The sequence below is a fragment of the Puntigrus tetrazona genome, chromosome 6 (genome assembly GCF_018831695.1).
Source record: "Puntigrus tetrazona isolate hp1 chromosome 6, ASM1883169v1, whole genome shotgun sequence".
NCBI lineage: Eukaryota > Metazoa > Chordata > Actinopteri > Cypriniformes > Cyprinidae > Puntigrus > Puntigrus tetrazona.
The window spans coordinates 18,503,816-18,525,203 of record NC_056704.1 but is presented as its reverse complement, the minus strand read 5'-3'; the positions used below and the strand labels follow the sequence as shown (position 1 = coordinate 18,525,203).

Here is a 21,388-nt window from a genome sequence, read left to right as displayed (position 1 = left end):
ATATGTACACACACACACGCACACACACACACACACACACACACACACGCACACACACACTGTTCCAACTTCCATTCTGTAAAATATCTTCATTATCTTTCTAAACTTTTTCCAAAGAACAGCCAAAATTGACAGCCCTTATTCAGAATCATTTATTCATTATTCATGTGTGGTGATTTTTGGAAAAGTTTGAGGAGACCCATTGACTGACATATAAAGCAACCTGCCAAAATACATACAATTTTAAAGGTGTTAATGTCCTTAAGAATTTGTGTTATAAATAACACAAACCATCTCAATATGTTTTTACAAGTCTCAGGAGCTCAGTTAAAAACAGGTCGATTTACTCTTCATGAGCCTCTCTTCCGATTGGCCTGTTTTTTCTGAGTGACGCACGGCCAGGCCAATCAAACGTAATTTCACAATTACGTCACAGAGCTAACTGGATGCAAAACAAAGGGAAGACTGGGGAGACTCATTCAAAACAATGCAGATTTGGCTACAATAAAGCGCTTAAAATATAATCTTCTTGTGATGTTGGGTGTCAGAATTGACTTGACACAGCCTCAAATTAGAAATGCCTGACAAAAAAATGATGACAGCTGTGGTAAAACACTATAAAACGAGCGGATTGGACAGAAACAATGCTTGAGTTTGCACACTTCTTATCAGAAAAGGTTTAATAAAGTATTGTCTTTTGTTGTTATGGGTGCATCTAAAGTTTTATTGCATTTCACGACTATGTTGTTTCTGAAATAATGTCTGTGTGCATATGTGGAAAACAACAAATTGACGATTTAAATATATATCATGTTACTGTATATGCATTGTTGTGATTAGCTGGACTAGTGACTAGTTGCAGTGATAGCTGGAATAAAAACGTAGCTGTAACATTTGTTGCCTGATGAAACTGAAATACATCATACATCTTCATTATGACTAGATAGACAAGTTGAGTTTGATTCACCTCAGTAAGAATCTCAGTTCGACTGATCTGGTTTTTGTGTGTTAAATTCTCTGGGCTTGGTTTACACCTATCAGCATTTCTAGCCACTGGGCGACCAGACAGGCTAGGGAAACTCATATTAATATCGAAAAACCTCATAAAGTGAAATTTTGGCCATGGGACCTTTAAGCACTAGAATAATAGACTGGTGGCATGAAAGAGGATGTAATTCCGGGTTGTTTGTAGAGAAACATAGCAGAAAATTTTGCCACAATGTCTATATATTTTTTTAAGATTTGATGCCAATAAACTGACAATATTTGTCAAATTCTCTGATTATGTTATTGTCAAAAGTGCTTTTGTCAGTCGAGTAACTTGTAAATATGACTTTCATAAGGCCCAATGATTAAAAAAAATCCCTCCATGCCTTCACTCCCACGACTTGTGCGAAGTCAGCCAATCAGATTGGAGCTTGCCAGATTGAGAAAGCGCTTTCCAGCTTTGTGAGCAATATGCATCAGTCAGATGGTCAGTGAACAGACTGTGGGCGGTCTGAGGACGTGCCGTCTGAGAGTGAGACTAGCTGTGACATATCTTGATGTAACTTATCGCTGCTTTCAAGGAGATTTCCATTATGTCAAAACAAAAATCACTGTCTACGTGCAGACTATGTCAAAAACATATCTGAGGTTAAAAAAATATTAAATTTTTTATAAAAAATACTTTTTAGTCCATGCAATTAAAAGTTAGATTTTTTATATTTTTATTTGTATTATATTTTTGTACCACAATGTTTATCAAAATATATTTGTTTGTGTTCTGTAAAAGAAAGTAACCGATGACAGCACTTTGGTTTTAAGGTGAACTACCCTTTTAACGCTAACTTACATGTCATGTCTACTCTGCATATTTAGTAGTTCTACCTTTCTGCAATCTCATTTTCAGATTAGACATAAATCTGCTTTACAAACGTCGGCTCTGGGTTAACGCTGCCACTCAAATCACAGTGTTTGTTGCTGACTCTGCTGTAGCTGTGGTGGGACATAAGTGTGAATATGCCTGACTGGAGCAAGAAATGAAACTGTCAATATTTCTGTTGCCCTGCAAAGGACCGACCTCTTTTGCAACAAACACAGCAAGTCTCCATCATAGCTGAGCTAATTTCTCAAGCAAACTGCCAGTTTCCTCTCCGAACCACACTACAAAACTACAAGGAAGTGATGAGCGTACAGCCCAACTATGACAAGCCTGATCTCTTAGCTTAGATCTCGAGCACTAAAGTTACAGACCCTTACTTTGGGTTTTTCCTCTAATTAAAGTGTAATTAGTGCAGGGCAGTGTGCTTTACAGGGGACCTTGTCTCCGTCACATTCACACTCCCTAAGGAATGCTGTTACCTCGTTAACAAGAAAAGGGTCTCGTCGACTGACTGCAAAGCAGCCATGTCCTAGTTTCGACTCTGAGCAGCATCGCATTAACATTTAAAGTTACATTAAGCACAATTCCAGGAATTACAATCCAGGCACTTTTCAACCGAGACTCTGACTGCCCAGAACATCTCAAACAGTGGATTTTAAAAGAATATACATGCTTTTCTTATTTTCTCTTGTCTCCTGACTATTTAAATGGCTTAAATAATTTAGCGTTAACCCTAATGCTGCAGAGAACAGGTTTCCCACTGAATAAAGTGATTTTTGTACAGAAGTTTGAGATGAACATCTTTTACGTTCACATACATTATTCATATTCTTTAACAGTGTTTTATATTTAAATTTTTAATTGCACTGGGTATAAATTAGCACTATGAATCAAGTGAGATAACTTTTGTCTGCTGACTTTATATTGTCTAAATGCACATTTTCTTTTTGTTTTAAGTACAGTTCTGCTTTCCTGCGTTATATATCAGGTAAATGTATAACTATACAAAAAAAATTACTTTATGTCATATTATTACAATGTTATTATTATTACAAATTAAAATAATAGTTTTCTATATTAATTTATTTTAAAATATAAAAAAAAACTAAAAGCCAACAGTCTTCAGTGTCACAATTTTTAGAAACAAATAGAAAGTATTTCTAATAATTTAACAATGCAAATTTCTTCACTCTCACTTTTGGTCAATCGAACGCAAGATAAAAAAAAGAAACTACTGACCCATAACTTTTAACATTGCACCAAAGTGTATATAATAACACATTTGTACAGTTTGCAGTCATTGTTTTTTATCTAATATTATAAAGCAATGCTTAACCAATCTGCAGCAACACTAGGGATAAGAATCACTGGTGTATAGAATCAATGACCCATTTGTCATACATTTATGTAATCTCACAGAATTAACTTTACAGGCCACCATCCAATGTTCTAGAAAAAGGTGAGCTGCCACAGAACTGCAAAACTAAAATTAGCATGTCTAGCCTCTCAGACCTTTTATTCACAAGCTTTTTTTTCTTTTACCTGAGTTGAATATTAGAATGTAGAATACAATTTAACAAGCAGAGACCAAAGAAAATGGTCGGCACTTCACTCCCACAGTGCGTTCACTGTAAAGGCCTGAGTCCCCAGAGTGAGAGAGGACATGTGTGGGCAGATGGATGCCTGTCCTAGCTTACATAAACTCAAAAGCAGCATTCTGGTGTGAAGAAGAGGGCTGTACGCGGAGCACACTGCATTGATTTGTGCACGACCAGGTCACAGCAAGGGAGGATCAAACTCGCCTCTGTACAGAGTTCAGCGCAGAGGAGTTACCTAACCAGAACAAACATCTACCTTCACACAGACCTGTCTGCAGCGAATAGTGTGGGACGTCGTTCTTTTGAGTTAGACTTTTGAAAGTGAAATGCACAACATCGGTAAGCACTCAAGATCTATTCCGGACTGTTTTCAGGCACTTTGACCAGATGAGTTTAGTTAAAGTTCCTTTAAAGAAAAATAAAAACTTTGTCTTTATATGGCTTACCTTCACTTAATTCCAAACCTGTACAGTATGGTGTCTATACTGTACAAAACAAAAGGTGAATATTTGAAGGCTAATTATTTCAATACAATGAAAGAGAAGAAACAAAAAAAGTATTATAAAAGTGGTCAAAATGATTTTTGGGTTGTATTTGAGATCTTCTAAAGCCACATGTTACTGTAAATAAGAACTTAAGTAACTTGCCTGGTTAAATAAAAAAAAAGACCTAGAGCATTTTGGGGCGCGTGACACACCTGTAATTTTCTTAGTTTTTTTCAGACCTATTGTCACGGATGCGGTAAGCACACAACTCGCTTAAATGAAAATAAAGGGTTTAATCCAAATGGGCAAAATAAAGATACAAACGACAGGCAGGCAGGACAAACACAGGTATGGACATCGGGTATAGACCTTGACAATCGGACAAACTGAACTGAAAACACAAGACTTAAATACACGGGGTAATTGACTAAATTAACGACACACAGCTGATGACAATGATACAATTAACACAGAGGGAAGGCAGGGCACAGGGAACACATGGCATGGGACGAAAAACAAACAAAGAGTCCAGAGTCGTGACACCTATATATCATTATAAACAGGATAACTTGAAGTTTAAATCTAGCTAACTTAACTTCTCAATTTTCCTTCTGTTTTTTCTAAGAAATAATAAACTTTTTTCTAAGAAATAATAAACCGGAATTTTAAGAAAAACACAAACAACTATTTCTTTAGAAAGTTGTATCTGGTCGATATACACTTCCAAATAAAATTTTTTCTACATATAAAATTTCCTATGCAAGTTATAGCTATTTATTGCAATATAGGTGTTTTTTTAGTGAAAATCAGGTCTATTTAGTTTACTAACAATATAGATTTTTAAACATTTGGAGAGAAAGAAAATGGAAATAGTGTTGAAATATAACAAAACATATTAGAAAAGTCACAGTAAAATACCAGCTCAAATACCAGCTGGCTCTGTCTTTGGGGGTTAATGATATCTTTGCGTGAGGAGGAACAGATCAAATATTCACTGAAAATCTTCACATCTGTCTTGGAAGAAGCAGCAACTCATAAAAGATTTGTCATTTTTAATCTAATCTGTTCAATACATCGGTTGATCCAGTTCACAAAAACTTTCTGAATGATCTGTTCAAAACTGACTTCACCACACTAAACTGTGATTATTTGAGAAGACAACTAATATTATGTAGATTTTTTTTATTCTTGAAAGCTTCAGTTTCTATTCATTGTAATTCCACTGAGAAAGATAAACCAGTACATTACATGAAATTTGTGTTCCAAGAATGAAAAGGTTTCATACAGGGTTTGTAATGACATTTGGGTAACTAAATGATAATAGAACTTTTATGTTTTAATCAACTATTCTTTTATATAATCAGTGAATTCAGCTGACATCTTAATAACATCTTTGGGCTGAATCATAAAAAGTTTATTACGGATTTTAAGAATTACCTTTCATGCCGTGTGCAACACAGCTCTAAGTGAATAAAAACATCCTGCAAAGTCGTAAATTGGAAAGTGCACCGCTGTATAATGTTATTTTCTCTAAAAAGAATGAGTCGGCTCTGAATCAATGAAATGAGTCAGTTTTTAAAATGAATCCCAAGCCACTTCATGTTAACGTCAACGTGAAACATTAGCAGATTGCCCGCCCACTTGTTGGTCTTTTTGCATTGGTCTGAATGAAAATGCTTATTCATTCTTTGCTACTAGGTGCCACTTTTAGAACTGTGGTTTCCCCGGGAATGCTGGTCACAAAACAGCACTGCTTATCCGGCATTACAGGCCTCATGAAATGAAAAGGAGACCAATTGGACCAATCACAGCAGATTAGCATCACGCAATGCAGAGGTTTGGAAAAATTAATCGTTGATGAATCAAGTCAAGTAAGTAAGGTAAAAATAAGTGCATATTTTAAGACAATGAATGTGTTTTTTGACCTTGAATTCATGTCAACCTGTTGTTGGGGATTCCCAAAACCAAATTATTAACCTTTTATTTGCCATAATAGGGGCACTTTAATATTAGAACGGAGCCAGACATAAAGCAATTAATAAATACTGCCTAATTATATTTAGCAATTTATAAATATATTTAAAATAGTAATGCACAGAAGAAAACTAAATCTAAAAGCTGTTCTCCAAATACAATATGCTCTGCTTTTGTCATTAGCCAGTCTTGAGATCTTACTGTATAATAATCTCCACTGAAAATCTACACGCCAGACTACGTCAGCAAAACTATCAGAAGGTATCAATGAAACATCACCTACATTATTCAATAGGTTTGCTTCTTTCATCATTTGATAACTTCCTCTCTGAAATGAATCAAGTCTTTAAGTGTGCTGCAGTAATGCAGTGCGAGATACAGGGCCGGGGCCGGGCCGGATATGGCTGCAGAAAATAGATGGAGTCAGTGAGCAGTGGGAGGCGGCGAGACAGAGGCATTTAAGGCAGAGATTCATCTGTACTGCAGCATGCCTTGGGATTGAAATGGAAGTTAAATGTAATTGTTTTCTAGCTGCATTGATCCCTTTGTTTTCATTTGGCTGCCTGGCTGTGGGAGGACAGCAGAAAAAGACAAAGAAAAAGAGGAATAGAGACAGAGAAAGAGAGAGAGTAAGAAAATAGATAGACGGGGGTGGGGGCCTTGTAATGATGCGTAGAGGCAGGTGAGATGGGTGGTATATGTGTGGGGGACCCAGGAGACTCCTTCCTCCCAGTGTAAAGTGTTCTCATTTCTCCGCTTAACATGGTTAATGAGGACAATTTCCCTAAAGAAGGCCCATATCTAACGCATCACATCCATCTCAAAGAGCTGCACCTGGGTGCATGAACAAACACACTCTCGCACACATTAAACATGTGATTAAAAAAATATTGTACTGCGCTCTGTGATCTATCTCTGTGATTTAAAAATGCCTAGATGATAATATTGTACATGCGCTGAAGTGTCTTCAGCAGAAGCTTGTGTAAATCTGAGCTGATACGCTCTGAGTTTGGTGTCCACATGGGCAGTGAGTAGGCTGGAGGCAGTGAGACTGAAATTTAGTTTAAAAGCCGCTCGCAGTAGCTCTGTTTCACAACCCAGAAAGCTGCCTTGCTGTCAACTATCTAAATAGGCAGGCGCCTCCTAGGCAGCATCCCGACTGAAATGGAAGCTGCTCATAATGTCTAACTAGTTCAACTACACAGTAACTTTGTGTATAAACATTTACTACAGACGAATATAGGACTGGATAATAATTCAATATCTGTATGTATTGCGATATAATTAGTTTCAATAACGATGATATGATTTTTATATACATTTCAGATATTTCGATATACATTACCAGTGTTTCCCATGCATTGATTTATTTGTGGCATTTGACCTCTTTGAGCATGGTGTTTATATGAATGTATCTCTGGGGGGATTATACAATTGAATACTTTTATTTAGCAAGGGTGCTAAAAATTGATCAGCAAAAAATTTATAGAAGTCACAATAAAGGCATTTATAATGTTAAAAAGTTTTCTATTTCAAATAAATTGTGTTCATATCGATATCGTAAGTATATTGCATAGACCGAAGTTAAGAAATATATTTCATGATATATCGTGAAATATATCATTCCCAACCCATAAGCTTCATTTATCTTTGGAACACAATTTAACATATTTAGGATGAAAACCTAATTATCATTTGCCTTGACAGTGTTATTTACTTGGCGGTCAATGGCACAGTCAAAAGCCTGGTTTTTATCTACAATATCTTAAATTATGTTTCAAAAACAATCTAAGCTTTCACAGGTTTGAAACAACTGGGGGTAGTAGATTACTAAGAAAATAAAATTTTGGTGTGAAGCAACCCTTTAAATGTAACCATATATAAAACATTCTTAATTTGTTTTAAGATTTGCTAAGGTTTTTGAAAGATGTCTCTCCTACTGCATTTATCTGATAAAAATACATTAATATCGTTGTCACGCGTGTGAAAGGCACGAGAGCAGACAAAGACTATAAATGAAAATAAACTGCTTTAATCCACTCGGAGATGAAAGTAAACGATGCAAATACAGGCAGGCAGATAGACAGAACAAAATCACACGCACATACAGACGAGATCGGACAAACGGAACTGAAAACGCAGGACTTAAATACACCAGGTGAATGACTACAATTAACAAGACACAGCTGAAGACGATAGACAATTAACTAAAGTGGGTCAAACTGAACACATGGCACACGATGAAAACAATAACAAAGTCCAAAGACGTGACAATCGTTAAACTATTTGATTTATTTTCTCATATTGCTTGTCTGCAAATATAATTATTTTTTTTGCTTAAGTTTGTCAAAAAATGAGTTTGTTGCTGGAGAAGCGACAGTTGAAAATTTTGTGTGCGCGTATACATTGTCAAAAAAAATCTTTGTAAAATGATTTTAGTATGTTTTAAGAAAATATCACGTAAATTTGTCTAGTAATTTGACAAACAATTTCTTTGCAATTGTTTGCGAAAGTTCCTAAAATACTAGGTTAATAGTTTTCAGTGTCGCACTCCTTGTATAAAAATACACGACACAAACAAATATTCCATACCATATAAATGCAAAGAGTAAATGTTGATTAAACTGCTGAGATTTTTTGCCTTCCTTAGTATTTAGGCAGCATTTGGGACCGCCTTCGCAACGGGAGTGTGCTTTAAAAGGCTGTTTATGCTGGGTTTTGAAACAGAGCTTTTTTGTGTCCTGCTACTCACTGTAGCTGGAGAGGTTCTGTAGCCTTTCGGGCAAACTGAGTCACTCCTCATTCTGGAATAACAACATCAGAGCAAAGACACACTGAGAACAGTCTCTCTCTACAGTCTCTCGCTGTAGTGTGTCAAAAGCAATGGGTTTGTGGCTACCTGGGTCTACCCGGTTCCTTGTTAAATGATGCATGGGCCTCTACAATATCTGTCTGTGTATGTGTCTGAGTGTATATGTGTGTGTCTGTATTTGTCTGGAGGCAAGATCCAAGAAAAAGTAAACCAAAGGGAGGGTGAGGACTCTGAGGAGACCTGGCGTGTGTACAGAAAAAGTTGCAATTCAAACAGAATACCGAATGTTGGCATTCTAGTTATTGGAACATCTAACAATGCGCTGTTAAATAAAGCATGCACTTCCACAGCGGAAACGACAGACGACATACATCCTGTCAGCTGTATACAGGACATCCTAATGAAAAAATAGCATACCTAATGCCACTCTGGCTGCTGAGGCATCGTAGTTGATCCAGAAGGAGACCCAGGACAAGATGGTGATCAGGATTGAGGGCATGTAGGTCTGCAGGATGAAGTAGCCGATATTTCTTTTTAGCTTGAAGCTCAAAGATAGTCGAGGATAGGCACCTGTTAAAGAGATAAAGAAAGATAGTTAAAGAGTATGAAAGAGAAGCAAAGACTGAGAGGAAAAGAAATAAACAGGGAGACACGAGAGAGGAAAAAGACGGATATTTCTTTCAAAAAGGCTTTGGAGAAATTCTTTACATTTTACATCAGTAGCACTGGCAGCATGGTAGCATTTGTTGCTATGGCAACTGGCAAGCGTGGACGAAAAAAAATCTGTGATTTGTTGTAGTTTAGCCTTGAGCACAAACACCACAGTGTGAAAGGAGACAAGAAAAGAGAATGAAATAGTGAGTAAACATTAAATGTTAAAGCCCCCTATGAAATCAAAACTAGACTTTTATGGCTTGTAGTCCATGTCTATTAGTTTTGAAGCCATATATTCTATAGAACACTTCTAAGAGTGTTCTATCAAATACAAAACACACATTTAAGATGCACAGGAAATTGGACCAAAAACCTACTCAATGGCACTATAGAGATTTTTCAATGAAATGCTACTAGGGCACATTAATATCCTCGCCAAACTTCCTTTTCCAAATGGAAATATGTCAACACAGAAATTCACTTTTTTTGTTTAACAGCAATATTCACCCCACGTAATTAATCCTAATTAGCATTTTTATTTTTATGAGGGCAAATGAATTCTAACTACGTATCTAATGTACTGTCATTTTATGTCAAACACTATTATATTCAATTTGATTCATACTTTGAATTGTGAAATGATGAAATTAATCCTAATTTGCATTTTTATTTTTATGGGGCAAATTATTTCTAACTACATATCTAATGTGCTGTCATTTTATGTCAGACAATTATTTTGATTCATACTTTGAATAGTGAAATGTCACAAATTCACTGTTATTCAAAAAAACATTAACAACAACAAGAAAAACAACTCCTTACTCATATTATTTTGTTGTATTGTAACTTTTTTGGCACATGACCTGAAAATTGTGCTTGTCAAGAGATTCATTTAAAGGGACAGTTCACCCAAACCTTCTGTCATTACTTACCTACTCTCATGTTGATCCAAACTGAAGATCTTCATTCATCTTCAGAACACAAATCAGGATGTTTTTGATTAACCTTTCTGACCCTTCATAGAAAGCAATGCAACTGATATGTCGAAGACCCAAAAAGCTATTAAGGACATTATTAAAATAGTCCATCCGACTTCAGTTGTTAAACTGTAATGTTATGAAGCTAAGAAAATACATTTTGTGTGCGAAAACCAAAATAATGACTTTATTCAATAATTTCTTCTCTTCCATGTCAGCCTTTGAGGCACGTTCATGACACACACTCTGGATCTTGAATGTGTCAGTTGCGTTGCTGTCATGTTTGGAACAACATGAGAGTGAGTCATTATTGACAGAATTGTCATTTTTGGGTGATCTGGGTTATCTTTTAAGGTTTATCCACATTTCCCATCATTTGCTGAATTAAATGTGGTAATTTCATTCAGGAATTCCGTGTGGTGGAAAGGTTATCGATATTAAAGTTGGTTGGCTCAGAGAAAGCTGCTTGTTTTGAAAGTGAATGTGAACTGTGATTAAAAATGTTGCTATACTATTGATGCTAATAAAAAAAGCTTTCACTAATGTGAAGGGGTTAGAGGTTTGATGGGTTAAATATATATATTAAGATATATTATAATACCATTAGGATCCAAAAATACACAAGTGATCTGACACTGAAGCTTATGTGATGAGAAATCTCTGCTTAGTTATTTTTGGAGGTGAAAAAAACAACTAACAAGCATTAAGCCTAGACACACATGCACACCCAAACATGCACACAACCTATGAACAAAATCACACATCCTACACACATAACACAACCTACAGATGCACATTATGAAACCTGTACACACATCACAGTCTATAAAAACATGCTACGTAACCTACGTGATGAACTTAAGCTACCTACACATACTTCAGACTAATTACTTATACCTCATAAAAACCCACACAAATCACGTAAAATATATACAGACACACACGAAACTACGCAACTCTTCCCTCGTCTTCTATTGGTCAGAGAAATAGCACCGCCCCTAAACTCACAGCATTGGTTGAGTCAATGTTGCTGTGTTGGGCTGGTCAAGGGGTCAAGGTTTGGCCGACTAACCTGGGACAGTTAACATAGTTAACAACTCTAGTAGGTGTTGTAGCTTCTACACACAATTTGGTTCCAAAGATGGCCGTCAAGTCTCTATTGTCACGAATTCTGACATTCTAGAAAAAGCTGATCATGGCATCGGCAGTACGGTCACATCCTTCTCAATCAAAACCTCACAATTCCCATAATCCTTTTCACTATGTGCAGTAGATAGCCATTCTCTTTCTATGTGTCATTAATTCAGGATGGGGAATAATCATTACAGCGCTGCCTCTATGAATGCCTTAGTTTTAGAAGAGAATAATTTATGCAGTGGGTCTTCTACCTCATGAATATGTGATGGTTTGTATCAAGTGGCTGTTTTTTCCCCTCTCTGACTCGATCTCTCACTCTCTCCCCCTTCCATCTCTGCTCTTCTCCTTAGAAGCTTGTGGAAATAGAGTAGTAATTGCTCCTCCATTATTACTGGTCTGTTCTACCATGAGGAAGAGAGATATCTGATGCACAGGCCCCAATTAGGCAGCTTTTCAAATAAGTGGTACATGGGAATGCTATTCTCGTGAGGGTGAAGCCAGAAAACAGGACAAACAGGGAAAAAAATATGTTTCCAAAAAAGGCATGATCTGTAAAAATCAGCACTTTTCTGCTTTGTAAATACACTTAGTTAAAAACTTCAGCCTGGTCAGAGATTTAAAATGCTACTAAAACTATTCTAATAGCACATTTTGTGCAGACACACTTCATATCAGGGTCATGTCTCTGCACTAAGCTATACACTTTATCACAAGCGTAATTACATGACTAGCAAATTACACTCTTAAGACAACACATTCTACTATTTTAGTATTTAATCAATTTTATTGTTATTGCCTCTGTAACAAGAACTGTAACAAATGCTCTGGGCACCCCTTCATTGACTTTTCCGATGCAAACTATTGTCCTAAATCCTGTCTTGCACAAATAATAATAAGTTCTTGCAGTTTTAAGGCTGTTCTAAGACTAAAATCCCTGTACACATACATTGAAGTCTGGCTCACACTACAGGGTTTTAGCCTGATTTGGCTCCGATTTAGATTCTTTTATGTGTTTATGTCATCGGTTAGAATTTTAAAACTCCTGTAGTGTGAGCCAGGCTTGAGATAGCTTTTTGGATCCAGGTTATGTTGTAGACATTTTGTTGAATATTTTAAGCACAAGCAAATTAACTTATTCTATTACTATATTAAATATAAAAGTGCACATTTGTAATGCTAAGAAAATCCTATGCATCTTAAGGGGTCATGACCTCAAGATTGCAAATATGAATCATTTGTGATTAAATGTTTTTTGTTTGAAATAAAGAGGCAGCCACAATATTATATTGTATTATAATATACACTTTATTTTAAGGTCTAATTCTCCATGTTATCAAACCATTAACCTCAATAAACACATTTTATGTTTATTAATATTTATTAAGGTTATTGTTAAGTTTAGGTATTGGGTAAGATTAGGGATGCAAAATATGTTCAAGCACAATATAGTCTTTATAAGGTTAATAATAGGAATGCTAAGCAACTAGTTAATAGTGAAAATTGGTCCCTATACTAAAGTGTTGTATTATATTATATTATTATATTTATTGCTGTCGATTAAAAAAACAACAATGTATTAATCACACAGTTATTAATCGTGATTAATCCCACCTTGAATTTAAGTTTTTAAACATACTTTGAATATACTTTTCCTTATATTTATTATAATATAATATAATACATTTCACATAATCTTTAAATTAATGTACAAACAACACATTTTCAATATTTGTTTAATGACATATTTTTTATGACATGTAGGCCAGTATCACTGCTACCAGTTCCTCTAATATTTTACCACTGACCACTGTTATATTTAGCTAGGCTACCTGTGCCCCTCAGCAGAAATGTACAGAAATTGAATAAAATTATCAACATTAAATTCTGAACTAAATACAGGTAAATACTTACAGCTATGTAAAAGTTATTGATTTCTTCTTTTTTCCTTTATTCTTGATTGACAGACATCACGTTTTGGCTGCTATTTCTTTATCATCTTTTCTGACCCATTTTAGTCTTTAACTAATACACTGATGAGTTGAATCGTTTGTGTTAGATGAGGGAGGCCTTCCTAATGTAACTCATATGTAACATATTACATGAACGCACAGAACATGGCAGCTTTAATCACCTTTTTGGTAACTTCATGCTGTAACTGACCATGGCCAACCCTAAGCTCCACCCCTGCATTAGCGGAGGTAAATAATTTTAATGCGTTAAACTGAAAAATATTAATGCCTGCGTTAATATGCTAATTTTGACAGCACTGATTGTATTGTATTATATTTAATGTAAATTAAAAAAAAATGTAATCTTGTCTTGCTATTTTACCTGTGGAAAAGACAACATTTCTGGATACAAGTTTGTAGTCCACGATGGAGAACTGTGGGAGCTCGATACGCGACACACCAGTCACTGCATTTTCTCCTCCTTTCCAGTAAAACTCGATGTCATCTGTTGTGTATCCATCTATAGGACGAACAGAAATCAAACTTATTTTTGTAATTTGTAAAAATATTTCACAGTATTACTGCTTTGCCTGTATTTCTGATAAACATTAGGGCTGTCAATCGATTAATATGTTTAATTGTGATTAAATATTTATCATGAGTTAACTCGCGATTAATCACAATTTAATTGCATATTTTTATCTGTAGTATATGTACCTTAAATTAATATTTTTCACGTTTTTAATGCTTTGACATGGGCATAGACAGATATGTTATGCAATATACTTTTATTATTAGTGAAACAATAGTTAACATAGAGCATGAAGACTAGACACGTTTTAAAGGTCATAGACGTTTTTCAAATAACTTGTTCATGTCTATTACACATCAAATAGAATACAGAAATACCAGTTTCCCATTACTTCCCTTTTTTACCTCTTTAAATTTTCACACTATAGAGCAGCTCATTTCTTCTGAAAATGCAAAATGTACATTTATTTATATTATTATTACGTTTGTTTGCCTCTCTGGGCCCACATATACTGCATATACTACACATATAATGCAGCAAAAAAAAATTTATTGATATATTTTCTGTTGTCAAACAACCTAATCAATATGAAATAATGACTGAATCACAGCCCATTTAGACTACATAACCAGCTCTACGTTTCAAGATGTTAATCTGCACAAAAATCCTGATTTATAATCGAGCCATTGTCTCAAATAGTGCAAAAATAATAGATGTGGTGAGATTTCTGGTATACTTTTGGCGCAGAACTGCATGCAGTGGTTAATAAAACAAAACTGCACGAATCCTGCGGAAATACATTCTAACTGGAGCTACTTCTAAGTTTATGTCTATGAAAATTCACGTATGTGTTACTCCGAAGCGGCGACGACACTACCAGGCTACAATAGTCCAAATGTAAGCACTTATTATAAATGTACCGTAGTGATTCGGCAAAAATGTACATGATGTACTCGCTCATTATATACATTTTGCAAAGAAGACAGAGAGAGGTGGTGTGGGTACAGTAAGAGACAGTAAAAATGGTTCGAGCAAAAACTAAAGATTGGTAGCTGGCAAGTTGGCAACACTCTATCAATTTCTCCAACCCCTGGTTAGGCGTTCATTTTTGACAGCCTTAGTGAATATAGAAAAAAATCTTAAGAACCCCAAATCTTATGAATGGTAATGTACAATATACAGTAAAATGGATATGGTAATAACACATGTTCTATTGAATATACAGAAGCTGAATTGTCAAAGGCTATACAATTATTATTACTATTTTAGGCACCATAGCAGAGAGATGCAACATTATTATTAACAATTTTATTTTCCCTGTTTTACTAGAGACAAAAGCACTAGACTAGCACTGACCAGTATAAACCGCATGGAAATGTATGCTGGTCTTTGCAGAAGGGTGTGAAAGAGAACACTTACAACTCTCTATCTCCAGAGTGCAGTTCTGCTCATCTAATGGATACCTTCTCAGATCCATCATGCAAGCGGCAGTGGTGGTGATTCTAGAAACACAGAAACACACACACACACAGGTCACAGAAAAATCAAAGCCACAATTCTATAATTTTATGCAGCAGGTACTGCCCTTGCTAAACAACACTGCAAAACTTTTGTGTTTCTCATTGTAAACAAGATGAGCAAGATGGAGCATATTAAAATACGGCTCCCCCTGCCCTTCAAAAGGCTTTTGAACCAAATATAGCACAGAGCATGCATATGGATGAGTGGACATGAACAAATAGTACAGATTTGAATATATGAAAATGCAGTTTTTGCCCCAAAAAAGTAGCTATTGAGTAGTGGTATAGCAAGCAGCCAAACAAGCTCAAGGAAAGCCCACATCTCATTTCATCCCATTCATCATGTCACTTTGCTGCAAGTGTGAGCTTAGACTAAAAAGTGATGACAAATGTTCTTCGTGAGTCAATATCAATGAACATTTAAAGTTAGGTTGGTTTCTCATCCAGGTAATGATACCATCCAGGTATCGATTTCTCTTTCTGGTAACAGTTGAAGTAAGCCTATCGTAAGTGGAAGATCATGTTCAATCCTTCTAATCTTATCTGGATGAATGCAGGGATGTGGTGAGGGGTACAACCAAGTGGGGCTCGCTAAGGTCTACTATGGCAGGAGTTTTCCAACATGGGGGTACCAGTAGATTATAATGGTTTCAAATTTCTTGCATTCAGTTTTTTTGTTAGGCTCTGTAATGTTAAAGTGTTACTCCACCCCAAAATGAACATTTTGTCATTATTCACCGCCGCGTCGTTCAAAACCCACAAGACCTTCATTCATCTACAGAACAAAAATTAAGATATTTCTAATGGAATCTGAGATCTCTCTGACCCTCCCATGGGCAGCAATGTAATTAACATGATCAACGTCCATAAACGCAGCAAGGAGATTGGTAAAATAATACATATTACAGCAGGGGTTAAACCGTAATTCTTACGAAGCTGCAAGAATAATTTTTTTACGCAAAAACATTAATGACTTTATTCAACAACTCGTCTCCTCTTCATCACCGAAGCACTATTTTGGAGAGTACTGTTTATTCCTCCAGTTATATTTTCAAGTAACACCATACTAAAGCAGTCTTTTATTTAGTGATGTTATCGGTAACTCGTTAATAACAATGTAATCATTCATTTTTAGTTCATGTTAGCTCACAGAGCATTAACTAATTTTATCAATAATTTTAGTCAATCATAAAAATTAACAGTAACTTAGATTAATAAATGCTGCAGACGTACTGTTCATTCTTAGTTCATGTTAACTAATGAACCTTACTGTAAAGTGTTATCATTTTATCTTTGTATTACACACTCAGACCATATAACATTGGTTTGAAGTAGGTTGTTATGTTTCTATTCCTTTCTTCCTAGAGTGGGTAAATTAAAGAGGAAACTCAGTGTCTTCATTCTATCTTCAGAGCTGTTTTAATGAGCGCACACTCAGATGCCTTACCATAAATATGCAGGCTCTTCTTTCTTTAATGGCGTCCAGCTCAGGCAAACAAATAAAAGCCCTCCATCTCACTATCGCTTCGTCAAACTACAATATCTGTGTTATATGACCAGGGAACTCCCTAGGTGAACTGTAAAATGATGTTCAATAGATTGCTGATGTTCCATTCGAGCGAAAGGAGATAAATCATAAAAAGACGGAAATGGTTCAATAAACTTTATAAGCAAGACCCATACATTAGCATATGGCCGCATTAGTCCACAGGATCTCGTTTGGAACAAAACGAAAGGCTAAATTAGGCTACGGTAACTGGCTCATAGAGCACTCCAGCTGGTACAGAGGATGGAGGCATACCCATGCTCTTCCGCGTGGGAACGAGCAAAGCAGCTCATTTAGGATCAGAGTCTGATAACACTAAAGGGGTTTAACAAGATAAAGGCACACATTAACACTCATGCAATTTAGTAGGCGAGTGCACTGACCAAAACAGGGCACGCTCTCACGATGTGCGTCCACCGAAGCTGCGTACTATCAGACGCTTCCCACAGTTGAAACGTTAAATACAAACCATTTTTGCGAAAGGTTGATTTTAAGGGAAAAAGATCTCCATTGTAAGGAAACCAATGAGGTTAAAATGAAATAAAAAATTTAAAAATTAAAATGCAAAACAAGCAATACTGGTTGATGGCTTTAGATATGGGATCGGTTCTCACCTTAATCCATAAAGAACTGTGCCGTCCGGGTGGAGGCGGATCATGCGGTTCTTCACTGTGACACCGTGGACAAAAGACTTCTTGTCATTTAGGAAATACGTGTCAGGAACCCAAAGCTGGTCGGCTACTCGGTTGTCAAGGGTGAGATTGAGAGGGATCCCAGAATATGCGAGCCGCTTATCCCTCCAGTACTGCTGGAAATACATGGTCAGTGTGTAGTCCTGTAGAAAAGTAAAAAAACCCAAAAAGAATCATCAGAAGTTTTGTATTTTTATTCATCCAAATAAATAAATAAATGTTTCAAATAAAATAAATATGTTTATTTTAAATATTTAAAATATGCTAAATAAATGCATTTACATTTTTATATTAAAATATCCTGCAAATGTATTTTTGGTATGATAAGCTAGTACACTTAAAGTGTGAAAATAGAACAACAAATTTGCCACTTGACTTTAATTGTGCGGAAGTATTGATAAACTCCAGCTAAAGATACTCTGATGTATATTTGATACTGCTAAAGTGGAACTATTGCAAGTATACTTCAGATATATAAATATCTTGCATTTAAAGTGCAATTTCATTTAAATATCATACAATTCTCATCAATAGCGACAACTCTATACTAAGAAATGCAGATTGTGCACAAGCAAATCGAGTTTAATTAAAATGTTCATATCAGTAAATCTTGAGGTATATGCCAGTAGTATTAAAAAAATGGGTTTCACTTTATTTTGATGGTCCCTTTAACACATTCTGATGACTGTAAGTAAAGTTGCACCTACATATATATACTAACTCTCATTGGAGTGTTAGTAGAGTATTAGTAGACAAGTAGGGTTAGAATAAGTTGACATGCACTTGCAAAGATATTTATAGTCTGTAGAGTATCTGTTTGGAGACTATCACTATAAAGAGTTATCAGATATTAATCAGAAAGTTTACTAATACTCTACTGAAAATTTGTCGACAAATAACTACAAAGTTCCTTATTGTCAAAAGAATATACAGAAGGGGCATTTTTTTAAATTTATTCCAAAGATAGGCAATGTTGAATATTGTCATATTTAATTAGATTTGCACTCTCTCTTCATGCATGTGGCACTGGATAAGGCAAAAAAAAAAAGTGGGCACACGTGATCCACTTAGGACCATGTGATCATAAATGACAAAATAACTTCCTCAAAGTGACCATCACATGTGCCCTTAGCTAACAGCCTTGTAAAAAGGCCTTTTGTGAAATTATTCAGCTGCTCACTTTTGTTCTGGAACAACCCTTCAGGTCGTGTCCCCTTCCCTAAGTGTCCTTGAAGGACTCCAAAATGCCATTCAGACTTATCCTAGATTTCGTATCAGAGCTCACACGCTCTGTTTTTCCTGAAGGGTCAAAAGTGTCAAGGTCAGAAACAGAAATCCAAAGACTGTGGCCTTCAGCAAATAGATTTTCTGTTGTCTGAGAGATATTTATAGAAGCGTCAAAGCTGGATTGCAAACAAGCTGCCTTCGGCCTACATTTTTCAAGCCTGTCTGCCACGAAGACGCTGCGTGGCCATCTCCTCGAGGCAGTCTGGTCTGACTATAGATTTCCATTACACTGCCAGAGTCTCAGTAGTCCACTCTACATCGGCTCGTAGAGCTATACTATATGACCTCAGCGATTCACAGTATAGAAATTCAATCAAACTAAAGCATAGGCATGATAGGCCTTGCATTTGGGCCGTCTCTGAGACTCAATGAATTTTAAAAGGGCTGAAATTAGGAAATTTATGGACCTTATTTGTCCCCTGGGCTAGAGCAGAACCTACTTGAAACCCAGTAGGAAGCACAGATGTGTCTGCTGAACTGCTATATTAGGTACTCATGGGTAAAATGAAGACCTGACATGCTGTCCCCTACAATGTGCACAACTTGTTGATGTAATAAGAAGTAATTCACTTACAAACATATGTTAGAGCGGGCTTAGGCCCCTGAGGCTAACTTCAGAGTGTGCCAGGAGATCTGTGAAAGCAGAGGCTGTGCAAGAGAGCGTGTAAGTGGAGTTCATTAGCTAACGAGATGAGGGGGGACGACATGACAGGGAAACCTTCTTTATGATTACTAATGTCTGTGATTGCCCCTCTCTCTCATTCTTCCATTCTTTGCACTACTGTCCTTCCTCCTGCTTCTTATTGTACTCCTTTCTCGCTCCATTCCTTTGTAAGGCTTTTGTTTTAATTAACTGCCTAAATGACACTGATGGATGCAACCCTTTCGCACAATACATTATACCCTACACATCAAAAGTGTAGATGCTAATTAGAATTAAAAATGCTTGATAGCCCAGTCAGTGCTGGGTAGAGTTAACACAATCCGTAGCCAACTTTTAAAGGGATAGTTCACCCAAAAATTTGATATTTAAAACTATTCTGCTATCATTACTTATCCTTGTGTTATTCCAAACCTGTTTGACCTTTCTTCTAAAAACACGTTTCTTTTCTCTTGTTTAAGATATACACCGATACAAATATTTACAAAAACCTCTTTTTAGGTGTGTTCTACAGAAGAAAAAAAGTCATACAAATGTGGAACAGTGTGAATAAATTATATATACAAAAAAAACCTAAATTGTGGCAAAATAATATGTTCCAGAAAGGACGCATAAAAATTGCTATCACTTTCAAATTAATCAAAGAATCAATTTCCACAAAAATATGAATACGAATTACAACTCGTTTCAACAATGATAATATTACATGTTTCTTGAGCACCAAATCAGCATATTAGAGTAACTTCAGAAAGATCATGTGAGACTGAAGACCTTTTCATCACAGGAAAAAAAATATATTTCTACTAATATTTCATAATATTACAGTTTTTACTGCGTTTATCACATAATTTAATAAATTAATAGTTCATAAAATTATACAAATGATGAATTCAAATTAATAAACAACTTTTTCTAAATAGCCTATAATTATTTAATAAAGTAGCTGGGAGCCTTTTTACAAAAGTATACAAATATGAATTAATATACAAAACCGTGTACTGTATCATCACAGCCCATTAATCAAACATTAGCTACATCACACAATCATCAATTCATTATTTACTGCACTAATAGATGCTCGGTTTCACAAGACGGATTTTCCAAAAATAAAGCAAAGAATAAACAGTTGACCTTTACTGTGTTCATATTTGCTTTTTAAGCACAGTTTTAAGACTGGGCCAAAAAAGTCCTCTGAATGCCTGTTTGATCCTCGGGCTACAAACTAGTGGCTTCCCTCTAAAGTATGTGGTGACCTAAAACACCAGGATCCAACAAATATACGTAGGAAAATATTGTTCTGTACAAAGGCTAATCACATGGGACAAGGCCACCGTATCAGCATTCAGGAATGTACTAGATGAGTTAATGCCAAAGCGTTACCATTAGTCATCTCTCCATCTGTGACTTTCTATCTCTTTGCCTCTCATATATTAGCATGTTCCGCAGCGAGGTGTCTCGAGGCTCTTGTTATGGCGAGTTCTCTGGGTCTACAGCGTGTGAGCGCAGTGATTCAGTACTATTACCCAACCTGATCCAGACAAACCAGCGAAGCCAGAAGTGCTCTGAAAACTGTGAAAACCAGTGTCACTTTCATGTCTGTTTAATAATGGAGTAAACAGATGCCATCGTGCCAGCTGAGCGATTTGATACTTTTGATATCTGGGGAACCGCGCTGCAGTGGACACGCAAAATATAAGCAA

At 36.0% G+C, this 21,388-nt stretch overlaps 1 protein-coding gene across 2 annotated transcripts in view; it reads right to left on the bottom strand.

The window, feature by feature from the left end:
• The window catches only part of gabrb3 (gamma-aminobutyric acid type A receptor subunit beta3), a 42,525-nt gene that overhangs the window by 6,231 nt on the left and 14,906 nt on the right, over nt 1–21,388 (bottom strand). For both annotated transcript variants that reach the window (XM_043242316.1, XM_043242317.1), the window contains exons 4-7: nt 17,663–17,883; nt 15,402–15,484; nt 13,833–13,970; nt 9,151–9,303 (exon numbers count right to left, since the gene is read on the bottom strand). In XM_043242316.1, coding sequence (XP_043098251.1) covers nt 9,151–9,303; nt 13,833–13,970; nt 15,402–15,484; nt 17,663–17,883 — 595 coding nt within the window. The remainder of the gene's footprint in view (nt 1–9,150; nt 9,304–13,832; nt 13,971–15,401; nt 15,485–17,662; nt 17,884–21,388) is intronic.